Genomic DNA, 15,094 nt, shown 5'->3' with positions numbered 1-15,094 from the left:
TTAAGGCCCTGAGTTGGTCCCCAGCTCAAAAAAAAAAAAAAAAAAACTTAAAGAAAATGCACAAGCTCTTCTCAGAGCCGATAGTACTGTAATAACTGTCAATTTGCTGTAGATGTTTCTAGACTCTCAAGGTGTCTGTGCTGCTCCAGTAAAGGATGGATGGTTAGCGGTTCGTGGTTCAGACCGCCCTCTAGTTTAGAATATGCAAAATACATGACTGTTCGTTGATTGTTCAAAATGTATCCATCGGGAGGTTCGTGGCCGAGTGTATGTTCCTAAGGGGACACAGGTTTGAGAGTGTGCAAAGCACTGGATCTCATTCTTGAGTTAACCTGGACATAGGTTTGAAAGGTGCAATAGGTGCAAGCCTCATTCTCGAGTTAACCTTTGAACCCAGCTGTGCTTCCCATATGTGACGCTCTCTGTTCTCCGTCATCATCTGAAATTCCAGAGCCCCAGGCATCCTGCCAGTTTTCACGTCTCTTTGATTCCACCTCGTTTTGCTTTCTGTGCAAGACCGCAGACAACCTGATGCCTACTGAGGAACGCTTTGCCAGCATAGGATGAGCGAGCCCAGAGCTCTGGGACAGTCAGGTTTCCTTAGTTGAGCAGAAGGCAGACTCAAGGCTTGTTCGGCTGGTGGCGTAGCCTGCGCGTGCCTGACCAGCCTTCTGCATTCCTCTCTCAGTTGCTGAAAGGAGTGACCATCGCCAGTGGGGGTGTCCTGCCCAGAATTCACCCCGAACTGTTGGCCAAAAAGCGAGGGACCAAAGGCAAGTCAGAAACCATCCTCTCCCCGCCCCCAGAAAAAAGAGGAAGGAAGGCCGCATCAGGCAAGAAGGGGGGTAAGAAATCCAAGGCCACCAAGCCTCGGACGTCCAAGAAGGTGAGTGGTGGGGTCTCTCAGGAGCCAGGTATTCCCATAGTAGGCATGCTGCTCCTCTCTGGAAACCTAAACCCCAAGGGATGCGATTAGGAGGTGGGGCCTTTGAGCAGTGACGATATCAAGGGGACACATCCTTCACAGGCAAGTTTGGTGTCTGCATTAAGTTTCCCTGTCCCTGATGCTGTAATAAAATATTCTAGGGAGAAGGAGTTTGTTTTGACTCCATCATGGAGCAGGGAGTCAAGGTGGCAGGAGTTTGGAGCTAGGCATGGTGCGTGGCACAGCGCTCAGGAAGCAGAGGCATTCGATCTCTGAGTTCAAGGCCAGCCTGGTCTACAGAGTGAGTTTCAAGACCTGCAGGGCTACACAGAGAGACTGTGTTAAAAAGAATTAAACCGGAGCTCTAACTCAGTGACGGAGCATCGCCCAGCACGTGGGAGATGGGAGGGAGAGGTGCTAGGCTTCCTCGGGAGCATTTTGTAAATAACAAGGACGACAATAATCATAACTCCAAATGAAAGCTCGGCCCCTCAGATCCGCACGCTAAGCAACCTTTCACAAGCTCAGGAGCCCTGAGCAGCAGAGAAACCAACCATTTTCATCACAGGCGGTTCCGTTAAACACTAGGAAGCTTATAAGACTGTCACTCTGAAGAGCTCCAGGATAACAAAATAGCATGCAAGAGTTCATGCTACTGCCACCTGGCCCCAGGACAAGCCTGGGGAGAATCGAGGCCCAGCATTAGTGCAGCTTCTTCTCTTTTTTTTTTTTCCCGGAGCTGGGGATCGAACCCAGGGCCTTGCGCTTGCTAGGCAAGCGCTCTACCACTGAGCTAAACCCCCAATCCTGTGCAGCTTCTTGACACAGCCACTTGGCTTGGAATTCAGTGGTTCTGAACCTTCCTAATGCTGTGACCCTTTAACACAGTCCCTCATGTTGTGGCGACCCCAACCATAACATTATTTTTGTTGGTGCTTCATAACTGTAATGTTGCTACTGTTATGAATCACGGTGTGAACATCTGAATGCAACCCCTATGTGAAGGGGTCATTTGATCCCAAAGGGGTCAAGACCCACAGGTTGAGAACCACTGGCTTAGGTACTTGTCAACCTCAGGCACAGAAGACAAATGTAACAGCCAAGAATAATGTATCGGTGTCCCGCTACCTGTGGGCTTCTGTAATCATTGTTATGATAATGGGGGTTGGTTTGGTTTGGTTTGGTTGTTTGAGACAGTATCTCTTGTAGCCCAGGTTGGCTTCACTTGTCTATGTAGCCGAGGATGACATTGGACTTCTGATCCTGCTATGTCCACCTCCTGAGTTCCTGGGTTTCAGTTGTACGCTCTTACGCCTCATTCATTGATCGAACCCAGGGCTTCCTACCTGTGAGGCAGGCACTCTCTCCACTGAGCTACATCGCCGCCCATAATGTGTTAGCCATTTCTTTCCTGTTTACTGTTTCCCTCCTCCAGGAAATAACAGGAGGGCCTGGGGTGTGGCTCAGAAGCGAACTGCACTTGGTTAGTTGATGGAGGTCCTGAGTTAAACCCATGGACACCCCCACCCAGAGATAGCGAAGGGTGTGAGTCAAGCACAACAATAGATGTGTATGAATGTCATACTGAGAGCTTTTACTTCATGCACCAGTGAAAAGATGGAAGAATGAAAGGGAGGGAGAGAGGGGGAGAAGGAGGGAGGGGAGGAAAGAGTAGAGAGGGACTCAGTAGCAGAGAACTCCCACATTCACTGCAGAACAGATCACCCAGCGTCTGTTGCCTGACCACTTCCCGTCATACCCACATTGGCGGTGGCCATGAAAGGACTGTCCCCTAATCCCAGGGGACTTCTCTGGACCGTTTCTCATCTTTCCCTCTGGTTTCACCCACAGTCCAAAGCCAAGGACAGCGATAAAGAAGGAACATCGAATTCCACCTCAGAAGACGGGCCGGGGGATGGCTTTACCATCCTGTCTTCGAAGAGCCTCGTTCTGGGGCAGAAGGTAATGCCACTGACTGAGCTGCCGTAAGCTCTTCTGTGTAGCCACTGCTCACAGGCCTAATGCCTCCTCCGTCCAGGTGTTGTATGTATTTCTGAAGCAGACTATTGGTGCTGAGATCAACCCAAGGTCAGCCTAAAGATTCCTAGAGAATCTGGACAATAGGACAGCATTCCTGGTTCTGCTGGGAAATCCCCAAACCCCAATTATGTCTTCACCCACCGAGAAAAAAATCTATTGCTAACTCCCAGCCAGGCTTGAAGAGGCCTAGCTTCCAAGATTAAATGTCATTTAACAGAGGGAGAGAATAGCAATATATGTTTCTTGAATATGACAGGTGCTAGAAATGAATTATTTGTCAATAATTCAGTCTGCCTGCCTTCCTTGGCTGCAGGGGGGTGGAGGGGAGAGAAAAGATAAAAACCTAACAGGGTGTATTCCAGCAATTTCTCAGCATCCTGCCAGACATGCAAATAATTCATTTCTATGCGCGTCAAATTCACTGAGCAGACAGATTATCTTCGGAGCCAACCCAGGGCTAAAATAAGATACAGGCGGATCTCTGCGCGCTGCCTGGTCTCAGCCTGCACCAAGGGAGAGGCATCCCCATCCAGACAGCTGGGGACCACAAGGTCTCCAGGGAGCAGAGATGTGGCAGGTTCCTTATTCATTTCTGATTTTAAAAAAAAAAAAAAATGGGGCTGGAGGGATGGCTCAGTGGTTAAGAGCACTGACTGCTCTTCCAGAGGTCCTGAGTTCAATTCCCAGCAACCACATGGTGGCTCACAACCATCTGTAATGGGATCTGATGCCCTCTTCTGGTGTGTCTGAAGACAGTGACAGTGTGCTCATATACATAAAATAAATCTTTAAAAAAAAAAAAAAATGGAGACACAAAGGTGGTGTATGTGTTCCCTTCAGAGCTGTGAACTTTGTCCCAAACTTATCTAGAGAATCAGAAAGTTCCCACTCCCTGGGGAAGACATTGGGAAATGTTCTTCCTTCTATTCTGCCGAAACCAGCCCCAGGAATGGGGTACTCACATTCTCCTGAGTATTCTTCTTGAGTAGCTCAAGGATAGAGTGTTTCCCTGATACACACAAGGCCTTGAATGGGTCCATAGCACAGAAGAGGGGTTGGGGGAAGGGCAGTTGTCACAGGTAGGGGCAGAGTGTGAACCCAGAGCCCTCTCCTCCCCAACAAGACGATGGACCTCCTCCAAACAGTTCTGTACTCCTTAAGTCGTGAGGAGAGAGTAAGCTCTGGGCTGCTTTCCACACAGCTCCTGAGATGTGCCAGAGGTGACCAAGGCCACCAGGGTGAGGAACAAAAGACACATAAATGACAGAAAGAGGACCGGAGAGCCCATTCTGGGCAGTAATGGTGGATTGTTGGTCTCAAAAGCATGGTGGCCCAGGCCTATGATCCTAGCATTGGGAGGCAGAGATAGAAGTTGAAGGCAAACACTGTCTACCTAAGTGAATTCAGGGCCAGCCTAAGCTACTATCTGAGGCCCTATCTCAAAATGAAAGAAATAACTGGGAATTTGAGCCCCTGTGCTGACTGACCCTCAGCCTGGATGGTTGAGAAAAGCAATGCTGACCGTTATACTGAAATGATTTTCAGTGGGGAAGTTGACCTTCTTCTTGTCACCATCTTTCCTTCCCAATGCAGCTGTCCCTGACCCAGAGTGACATCAGCCACATCGGCTCCATGAGGGTGGAGGGCATCGTCCACCCAACCACAGCCGAAATCGACCTCAAGGAAGAGATAGGTAAGGCCCAGGCTTTGGAGAGGCGACATGGTGTGGCCCGCTGTCCAGACAGCTCTCTCAGACTCGGTTGTCCCTCTCTGCCTGAGGTCCCAGGTGCAGATGGCTGGCCCTCAAACAGCTCAGCTGTCAATCAGCACCTGGCCCCCTTTGCAGTTCAGTCTGCCAACCGCTCTGCTGCTGCCTGCACGGCTGCGGCTGCCACCCCGGCTGCAGCTGCCACCCCAGCTGCCACTCCACCTTTGCCACTGCATTTTCATGTCCTCCCCATTGCCTGCATTATGAAAAGTAAAGCAGAAAACACCACTCGGGGAAAAGCCATTAATGGGCACCAGGCACTCACAGGATGCACAGACATACATGCAGACAAAACACCCATCACAGAAAGAATAGGTGAATTTTTAAAATGCCTTTTAGAGGAACGTGTTATTAACACTGAGTGACTTCCACAGACTTGAACAGTGCTTTAAGCAACACAAGACACCTTCCCCAGGCTCCCAAGAGAGATGGGGTCCCCTCATATGTCACACACAGCACAGTGACCCACCCATCACACGAGACCCAGTGTGGAATCTTGCCCCAGCTGAGTTGTGCTGGCATTTGGGAAGGTTTTGATCTGGGATTTTCAGATTGGGGTGTTCTGCCCTGCTGGGATGTATTCTCAGCGAGAAGGAAGTCTAAGGTTCCATACTCAGCAACACAAGAGAGGAAGAGAGAGACGTGGGAGCAGGGGTGAGGGTGGGGTATGGGGATCCCATAACAAAGCTCGTCGGCCTACACAGGCCTCTCTGCCTTGCCACCAGTGCCGCCAGTGACCACTGCCAAACCAGGGTAACAAAGGAGGTGTCATCCGTAATATCTAAGTTCCTCTGACCTAACACGCCCAGCAGTGAGATTCTATTGAAATGGAATCACCACGGGTCACACTGTTCTTTGCAGGTAAAGCCTTGGAAAAGGCCGGGGGTAAAGAGTTCTTGGAAACAGTAAAGGAGCTTCGCAAGTCCCAAGGCCCTTTGGAAGTTGCTGAAGGTAAGTGTGGGACTGGGCTGCATCTCAGCAGGGCTCAATCCCACCCTTGCAACCTCCAGCCTCCCACGTCCATACGTGGTCACTGGATACAACAGGATACAACAGGATGCGCCATCCCTAGAACCCAGGTTAAAAACAAACAAACGAAAAAAGCCAGGCACATTCGATGTCCTAGGCTGGCTACTCCAACGGCGAGGAGGTGGAGGCAGGAGTATTCCTGGCCGTCTAGGCTAATCTACTTGGTGAATTCTGGGCTGGCAAAAGTCCACCTCAGAGGAGGTGGACGGTGTTCCTGAAAGTGACACTGAGTTTTCTCTCTGGCTCTAATACACATGCACGCACACACACACACACACACACACACACACACACACACACACACACACACACACAGGCACACGCAGAGAGACACACATGCGCGCACGCGTGCGCACGCAGAGACACACAGTGTTTGGGCAGCTCCTTTAGCACCGCTCTGAGTTTGGACAGTGGGTGTAGGTTGTTTCCCTATGCTCTGGGCACTCTTGGTCCTTTATAGTCATGAGCCGCAGAGGTGAACACTTGTCACATCCTGCAGGACAGTTAACGAGGGGTGCTAGGGGTACCTGGAAGAGAATGGGGGACAAGAGACGCTAAGGACGCCAAGACAAGAGTCTGATCAAGGCGATAATTCTATTTTTCCCCAAGGCTGAATTTATACCATAACATGGGTAACAGAGGGAGGGGGGGAAATAAGAAACATTTACGCAGGCCAAGGACACAGTATTCGTGTGGTCAGCTGATGTTGACAGGATGTCAGAAAGGTCACAGGTTTGTCATATCTATTGGTGAGCAGGATGTTGTTTTTTTCAGAAAGGTTACAGGTCATCACATTGGGATCTTGACATATCATATTATTATTATTATTCATTTTGACCACCAGATTTGTATTAGTCTTCTGCAGCTGGCTGGGGATTTTCCATAGAAAAATCATTTTACTATGATTTCTAATCATAATAATAACATCAATAATAGAGGGCTTCAAGGGCATCGCTCCCAACAAACACTAAGTGTTCCGGGGGTTATTTGGTTCAGTTTTACATGTGTACAGCAAGATACACAGAACATAAAATGTACCCCATGCGCCTTTTACAGTATGTAATTCAGTGGTATCAAATACTTCTACAATGTTGCACAACCTGATGCTCTACCTACTTCCAGAAGTTTCTTGCCACCTCTGACCAAAAGTCCAGCTCCTAAACCACTAATCTACTTCCTGTCCCTACGGATTCACTTGGACTGGACATTTCATGTAAATACAATCGTATAGCGACTGGCCCTCTGTGTCTGGCATCTTGTAGCTGACATAGTATTTTTTAATTTCATGTACGTCATAGAATATATCATCCCCTCTCCTCTTTTTTTGTGACCAAATACTATTTGTGTCAGCATCCCAACACATGCCTGAGAAAAATCAATTTGATAGGGGAAAGATTTGCTTGGGGTTGAGTTTCACAAGGTTCGGTCCAAGGCTGGATGTTTTGTGGCCTGAGGTGAGGTAGAGGAGTTGACGGCATGAGCTGACAAGAGGGCTCACCTGCTGCCAAGCTCGACCACTGCTTAAAGCACCGATAATCCTCATGAGGAATTAGGTGGCTCACAGCGGTCCTGCACTCACCTAGCATTCATGAAGCCCCAGGTTCCCATCACTTGGGAAGAAAGCCAGAGTAAAATTCCCATAGCCAGGACTGGAGAGATGGCTCCAGAGGACCAGGGTTCAATTCCCAGCAACTTCCAATCAACTCAGTCTGTAACTCCAGTTCCAAGGGATCTGATGCCCTCTGCTGGCCTCTGTAGGCACTACACACACATGCAGTGCACAGACATACAGGCAGGCAAAACACCCTACACAGTTTTAAAAAAAAACTAACCTAGGGGTTGGGGATTTAGCTCAGTGGTAGAGCGCTTGCCTAGGAAGCGCAAGGCCCTGGGTTCGGTCCCCAGCTCCGAAAAAAAGAACCAAAACAAAAAACAAAAAACTAACAGTCCCACAGCCTTCTACCCAGGGCTATAGTTGGTGTAAAATCTGTTTCTAGGACAGAGAGAGTAGAGGCCCTCATCGAGGCGTTGGACTACTGTTAAATGTGATATTAAATGTGAAATGCCTGCCCACCCATAGGCCCATGTGTTTGAACACTTGGCTTCCAGTTGGCAGCACTATTCAAGAAGGTTGTGGAACCCCTTGGGGAGAGGCCTAGGTGGGGGAAGTGAGACTAGAGACATAGGCTAATGAATTACTTACTTACTTATTCTTTCTGCTATTTAACCAACCACCTCATGGTCATTGGCTAAGATTGCCAGGAAGCTAAGAGGTTTCTACTGTGGACCTTATCCTTTCAAACTGTAAGCCACAATAAATTCTCCATCCTGTAAGTTGCTTTTGTCAGAATTCCATCACAGTGCCAGCTTTTAGCTTTCCTCTGTCACCTCCACTCTGGCAGAGCACTGATGCAGCTGTTGGAGAGGTCACTTGGTCTCAGGGTCAGAGTGGGGCTCCCAGGGGGTGCCTGGAAATGTGGGAGAAAAGCAACCCAAACACAGGACAAGACACTCTGAGGTGTTTCTACACAGAATTCAAAAGTTGTGAGCGAATAGTGAAGTTGTAACTAAAGAATTCCTTTTGTTGTTGTTGTTGTTGCTGTTGTTGTTGTTGTTTCTTTTTATATATGCGTGCTCTGCCTGCATGTATGCCAAAAGAGAGCATCATATCCCATTACAAATAGTTGTGAGCCACCATGTGGTTGCTGGGAATTGAACTCAGGACCTCTGGAAGAGCAGTCAGTGCTCTTAACCACTGAGCCACCTCTCTTGCTCCCCCACCCCCTTTTAAACTTTTCTATATAGTACTTTAAGAGTTATTTACTTATTTTATGTATCTGAGTACACTGTCACTGTCTTCAGACACACCAGAAGAGGGCATCAGATCTCATTACAGATGACTGAGAGCCACCATGTGGTTGCTGGGAATTGAACTCAGGACCTCTGGAAGAGCAGTCAGTGCTCTTAACCACTAACCCATTTCTCCAACCCCTGCTAAAGAGTTCTTATCAGGAAACTTCCAGAATTAAATGCAGGTTCGGGTTGGGCAAAACAAATGAAAGTCCAAACCTGGCCCACCACAGAAGCTGGTCAGGAATTCTGATGTCAACAAGAATCCTTAAAGCTGTCAGAGAGGAGAGGCGGCGGCCATCTATAATAAACTGGAAGCTTGAGCCGCTGAGAAAGTTCAGCCAGTGGATGCTCTCGCCACGGGCTTAAAACCCTGAGTTCAGCCCCTGGGATCTTAATAGTGGAAGAAGTGACTGCCTTGTGTTTTCCCCTGATATGTGTGTACTGTGACCTGCACACATTAGTGCATGCATATATGCATGCACATGTACACACCACACACACACACACACACACACACACACACACACACACACAATTTTCCCTCAAAAAGAAAAAAAATGAAATCTTCAAAAATAAGGAGCATAACTGACCTCGACTCACAAGAAGGGCAGCAAGTTCTGCCCTTGGCCTTGGCATTAACAGGATGGTGTCTTAGCTACTTTCCTATTGTGGTGCAAAAACCCCACAGTCCAGCCACTTACAGAAGAAGGCGCTTACTGGAGCCTACAGTTTCCAAGGGTGAGTCTGACCATCATGGCGGTAGGCAAACAGACATGGTGCTAGAGCTGTAGCTGAGAGCTTACATCTTGCTCCACAGGCAGGAGGCAGAGAGAAAGCTAGCCTAGGAATGGCATGGGCTTTTGAAACCTCAAAGCCTGTCCCCAGCGACACACCATCTTCCAACAAGGTCATGCATCCTGACCCTTCCCAAACAGCTCCACCAGCTGGAGGCCAAGCATTTGAACACACAGCCTATAGCAGGCCGTTGTCATCCAAACCGCCACAGGCCCAAATGGAAAATTCCACTAAGTCCCAGCTTAGTGGATGAGGAGAAAGGAGTGAACGAAAGTTGCAAGCCAGCGCTTCTGAAGCCTGGCAACCCAGCACTGACTAAATCCGCCCACAGAGAGGCTCATGGGGCCTGATCACAGGAGGCAGAGGACGTGCATTTTATTCCTTTAAGAGCTTCTGCAGGCTGACGGCTACTATGACATGTCTGCCTTTCGTTTTTTATTTTATATGTATGGGTATTTTGCCTACATGTATATAAGTGTATCACCTGCATATCTGTGGGTCTCCCTTCTCCTGGGGGTCATTGGCCTCCAGCCCATGAGGGCAGAGGAAGCAGAAGTGGTGAGCGGGCTTCAGACGGCTGTGAGTTTGACGGAAAGATTTCCAGAGACCCTTCAGTGAGACGGTTCTACTTATGGCTCCAGGGGTAGGGGATATAAGGGTTTTAGAGGTTATAGGCAGAAAGGATTGACTGGTCATAACATGGTCCCGGATTATCACATGGGTGGTAAGGGATGGTTGGTTATAACACAGTACTGCATTATCATACTCTGGAAGGGCTGAACTGGGACTTGGTGCTGACTCATGCGGCGTTTGCAGGAAGCTCTATGCAGGTTCTCCTCCAGATAAGATCAGGCACCCATGCTCGAGACACTCCCCAGATAAGGTCAGTGGAGAAGGGAAAACTCCATTTTGTACAGAGCTCTGGGAGCTATCCAGACGAGATAAGACTACTAGCTTAACAGCAGGGTCTTCCAACACATGTCTGGTGCCCACAAAGCCAGAATGGGGCATCAGATCCCCTGGAACTGGAGTTACAGACAGTGGTGAGTCTTCAGGTGACTGCTGAGAATTGAACCTGAATCCTCTGGGGAAGCAGCCACTGCTTGTAAGTAATGAGCCATCACTCCACCCCGCCCTGCCAGATGTACGCCTTCTCAAAGATACGAAAACATGTGGAAAATATTAACCTCTTGGAACTGTTAAAATGGCCCTTACATAGCTGTCCTTGCCAGACACTGCAGGGAGCCCAGATGCCTCCATACATGTTCTCTAAGCCAGACCAGTCTGTGCTAAGCCTCTGCCCTGTGCACTGTGCAGAGGATGTAGCGCGTCCTGAAGGAAGAGGTGGATGGCCAAGTGAGCATTCCAGGGTCACACAATGCATGTCTTAACCAGGCCGCCCAGTTCCATGGTGAAGGCTCAGAAAAGACGGCCAAGGGAGCTGGGGAGTGGGAACAGAAAGGCCACCTCTGATGTTTGATGGCCACAGGGACTTCCCTCAAACTCCTACATAGCCATGTTCTTATAAGATCTGCCACTGTCACTCTGGCTTTGTGGGCTCCAGATGTGTGTTAGAAGACCCTGCCAGTTTAGGTGGATAAACAGTTCTGAGAGAAAGAGAGAGAGAGAGAGAGAGAGAAACAGAGATAGACAGACAGACAGACAGACAGACAGAGGCAAAGAGACAGAGAGATAGAGAGATAGGGAGGGACGCAGGCAGACAGACAGACAGACAGAGAGAGAGCGAACACAGAGGAGAGGGTCTAGTGAGGTAACTCATCAGTTACGACCACTGGCTGCTCTTCCAGAGGACCTGGGTTCAAGTGCCAGCATCTACCCATGGTGGCTCACAGACATTTAAATACAGTTCCAGGGAATCTGCCCTCTTCTGGTCTCCTTGGGCTTTGTATACCTATAGTAACCAGATATTCATGCAGGCAAAATACTCACACCCATAAAAATAATTTTTTAACCTTGCCCGGGTGGTGGTGGCGGTGGCACATGCCTTTAATCCCAGCACTTGGGAGGCAGAGGCAGGTGGCTCTCCAGGTTTGAGGCCAGCCTGGTCTACAAAGTGAGTTTCAGGATAGCCAGGGCTATACAGAAAAACCCTGTCTCAAAAAACAAAGAAAGACAGGGAGACAAAGGAAGAGGAGAGAGAGAGAACACCAGCCAGCCAGCCACTGTGCTACACTCCTTTAATCCCACACCACCAATTAAAGCTAAGCAGTGTAGCAACCCTGGCAGTCCCATCGCCACTGTTTTATTTGCAGTCACAACGTGCCCTTGGCCATGTCAGGGAACAGTTAAGGACCCCGGGATTCTGTGGTTTAGAGATGGCATTACTTAATCTTCCAGTTACCAGATGTGATCTTGTTGCGTTCCCATCCCTGGGATCCATCCCCTTTGTGTCCCTGACCTGGGGCCTGATGGCAGGTGGCCAAAAACAATAAGCTGCCACCTCAAGGCTAAAGCTCTGCTTCCTGCCAAACTCGCCTCACAGTGGCAGACACGTGCCACCTTCTAGTCCTCCAGGATCTCTCAGGGTCACCTGGGAGGCCTGACCTGATCACCCGACATGAGGTGGGACTCAGGAAATAACCCTCTGCGTCTCTCTCCTGTGTCCCAGCTGCCGTCAGCCAATCCAGTGGACTCGCAGCCAAGTTTGTCATCCACTGTCACATCCCCCAGTGGGGCTCCGACAAATGTGAAGAACAGCTGGAAGAGACCATCAAAAACTGCCTGTCCGCAGCCGAGGACAAGAAGCTTAAATCTGTCGCCTTCCCACCGTTCCCCAGCGGCAGGTAGGACACGGTTTCTGAGTTGAGGTCTCTAGCCTTTCTGTTGGGAATCAGTTACTCACCAGCGTGTCCACATTCGAGAAGATGCAGCCAAGGTCTGCCAGCACAGCCAGAATGTTAGGTAGACAAGAGAGTGAGAAAGATAATTACAGCCCTCCCTCTTGGCCTGGGACGGCAGGACTCCATGTCTGGGGCCAGCTTTCCTGCCGGGTTGATATCAATGTCCTGACAGAAAGGCAGACATCATGGGTGAGGTCGGGTGGCACTTTGGTTTTGGGTATAGTTGTGAGTGCACATGGCTCATACTTAGCTAGCTTTTTTTATCCAACCCAAGATCATCTGCCTAAGGAATGGTGCTGCCCACAGTGGGCTGGGCCCTTCCATGTCAATGTCAATCAGGATAACCCCCGCCCACCCAGACATGGCCACAGGCCAATCCGATCAGGGCAGTTCTTCAGTTCAGGCTTCTCTCAGATGACTCTAGGCTATCCATCTTGTTTTTGTTTTCAGACAGGGCCTTACTGTGTCCAGGCTAGCCTGGAACTCACTATGTAAATTAAGCTAGTCTTAAACTCAGAGATCTGCCCGACTCTGTCTTCTCAGTGCTTAGCTTAAAGAAGTGTACTACCTTGGTGTTTTACTGTTGTTTTGGTTTGAAATTTGTTTGTTTGTTTGTTTGTTTGTTTGTTTGAGATAGGATCTTGCCAGGAGGTGGTGGCACACACCTTTGAGCACTAGGGGTCAGAGACAGGCAAATCTCTGAGTTCAAGGTAAGCAGGGTCTACAGAGTGAGTTCTAAGACAGACAGGGATATACAGAGAAACCCTGTATTGAAAAAACAAAACAAAACAAAAACAAAAACAAAAAAGGAAAGGGAAAAAAAAGAGGAGATATCCTGGAACTCAATATGTAGACCAGAATAGCCTAAACTCACAGAAATCTGACTGCCTCTGCCTCTCCAGTGCTGAGATTAAAGGCGTGTGATACCATGTTGGACTTACCACCTTGTGTTTTTGAGAGAGTCTCTCCTTGGTTTTGAATTAACCAATTGGGTTATGCCAACTAGCTAGTGAGTCTTAGTTAGAATTTCATTGCTGTGAAGAGACACCATGACCACAGGAACTCTTTTTTTTTTTTTTTTTTTTTTTTTTTTTTTTTTTTTTTTCGAGCTGGGGACCAACCAGGGCCTTACGCTTGCTAGGCAAGCGCTCTACCACTGAGCTAAATCCCCAACCCCTACCACAGGAACTCTTATAAAGAACATTTAATTGGCTCTTGTTTACAGGGTCAGAGATTCAGTCCCTTATTATGGTGGGAAACATGGCAGCATCTAATCAGGCATGGAGCTGGAGGAGCTGACAGTTCTAACTCTTGTTCCAAAGGCAGCTAGGAGGAAACTGGCTCCCATGTAGGAAGAGGATCTTGAAGCCCTCCCCTACAGGAACACACTTCCTCTAACAAAGCCACACCTACCCCAACAAGGCCACACCTCCTCATAGTGCCACTCCCTGGGCCAAGCGTATTCAAACCACCACGGGCCTCCATCTGCCTTTTCTTCCCCAGCACTGGTGTTGCAAACACAGATCTCCACGCCCATCCTTGGTGTATCTGTTCTAAGAATCAAACTCAGATCTCTATGCTTATGTGGCCCAACTGAGCCATCCCCACAGCACGCCCCATGTTTGTTTGTGAAAACCTGCTATATTCAAGCACACATCCCTACCCTTGGTCCTTAGCTAGAACACACAATCAGAAAACGCCAGGTTCACAGACCTTGCTAAAGTGTGGTTCATAGAACCATAGTTCATAGAACCACCACCACCACCACCACCAGCAGCAGCAGCAGCAGTAGTGTCCCCTGGTTATAAATCCAGCCCCCATAGCTGCTTCAAGATCCCTAGGGAATGCTCAGGACAGGAAAGGAGGAAGCTGAAGTTTTGTTATCTGAACTGGGAGCAGCAGAGGCTCTCGCTGCAGCTCAGTGGGAAGAGCTGGACTCAGAGACACAGGGAAGCTGAGGACAAAGTAATGAATACTATGGGATGTATCCTCCATGATCAGGCCATGGGTAGCATGTTCCACACAGAGACACTCAAGAGAGTTCAGGAAGCAGGTATATCCTGGACTCTTGGACCTATCCCAGGTATCTTGGTAGCTGACCCTAAGTGGCTGTGATGGCTGTGTTCCTAACGGCTGGTGAACAGCACTGTTAACGACCCACTCCCTGGTGGTCCGGGTCTCAGCCAGCTTCAACCAACCCAGTCTGCCACAGTGTGGATGTGAGTGAAGATTTTCAGTGGTTCTCAACCTTCCCAATACTGCGACCCTTTAATACAGTTCCTCACGTTGTGGCCACCCCACCCAACCATAAAACTGTTTTCATCCCTACTTGCTACTGTCAAGAATCGTAATGTAAATATCTGACATGCGACCCCTGTAAAGGGGCCAAGTGAGGGGTCGAGGCCCACAGGTTGAGGACCACGATGCTAGGCAACCACAAACCAACGGAGCCCCAGCCCCCAGAAATTTTGAAGGCCTCTTTGTTTGCCTTTTTGAAGACATGGTCCATAGATGTAGAACTGACAGAATTTATAGTCAAGGTCTTTGAGTCAGTTGGCACAGGGACATCCTTTACATACTGAGAGCTGTCTGTGACCTCGGCTGAAGTCACCATATCTAGGTCATCAGGGACATCTCCGCCTATTCCCGTCCTTCCCTTGACTAACGCCAGAGAAGGTGATTTGTGGACTGGCCCCATGCACGGTGAGTCCCACACTGTACGAACAAGGGTCCAGGGCCAGAATAAGAAGAAACTGAGGGGGTTGGGGATTTAGCTCAGTGGTAGAGCGCTTTTGCCTAGGAAGCGCAAGGCCCTGGGTTCGG

At 49.0% G+C, this 15,094-nt stretch overlaps 1 protein-coding gene across 1 annotated transcript in view; it reads left to right on the top strand.

Annotated features, from left to right (window-relative positions):
* Positions 1-15,094, top strand: part of LOC116887018 (core histone macro-H2A.2) — a 49,812-nt gene that overhangs the window by 33,607 nt on the left and 1,111 nt on the right. The window contains exons 4-8 of the mRNA XM_032888505.1: positions 689-886; positions 2,777-2,887; positions 4,559-4,658; positions 5,595-5,684; positions 12,040-12,214. Of these exons, the coding sequence (XP_032744396.1) occupies positions 689-886; positions 2,777-2,887; positions 4,559-4,658; positions 5,595-5,684; positions 12,040-12,214 (674 nt within the window). The remainder of the gene's footprint in view (positions 1-688; positions 887-2,776; positions 2,888-4,558; positions 4,659-5,594; positions 5,685-12,039; positions 12,215-15,094) is intronic.

The sequence above is a fragment of the Rattus rattus genome, chromosome 18, assembly GCF_011064425.1.
Source record: "Rattus rattus isolate New Zealand chromosome 18, Rrattus_CSIRO_v1, whole genome shotgun sequence".
In the NCBI taxonomy this organism is placed as follows: Eukaryota; Metazoa; Chordata; class Mammalia; order Rodentia; family Muridae; genus Rattus; species Rattus rattus.
The sequence above is the reverse complement of the archived record's forward strand: the minus strand, read 5'-3'. Positions and strand labels throughout refer to the sequence as shown.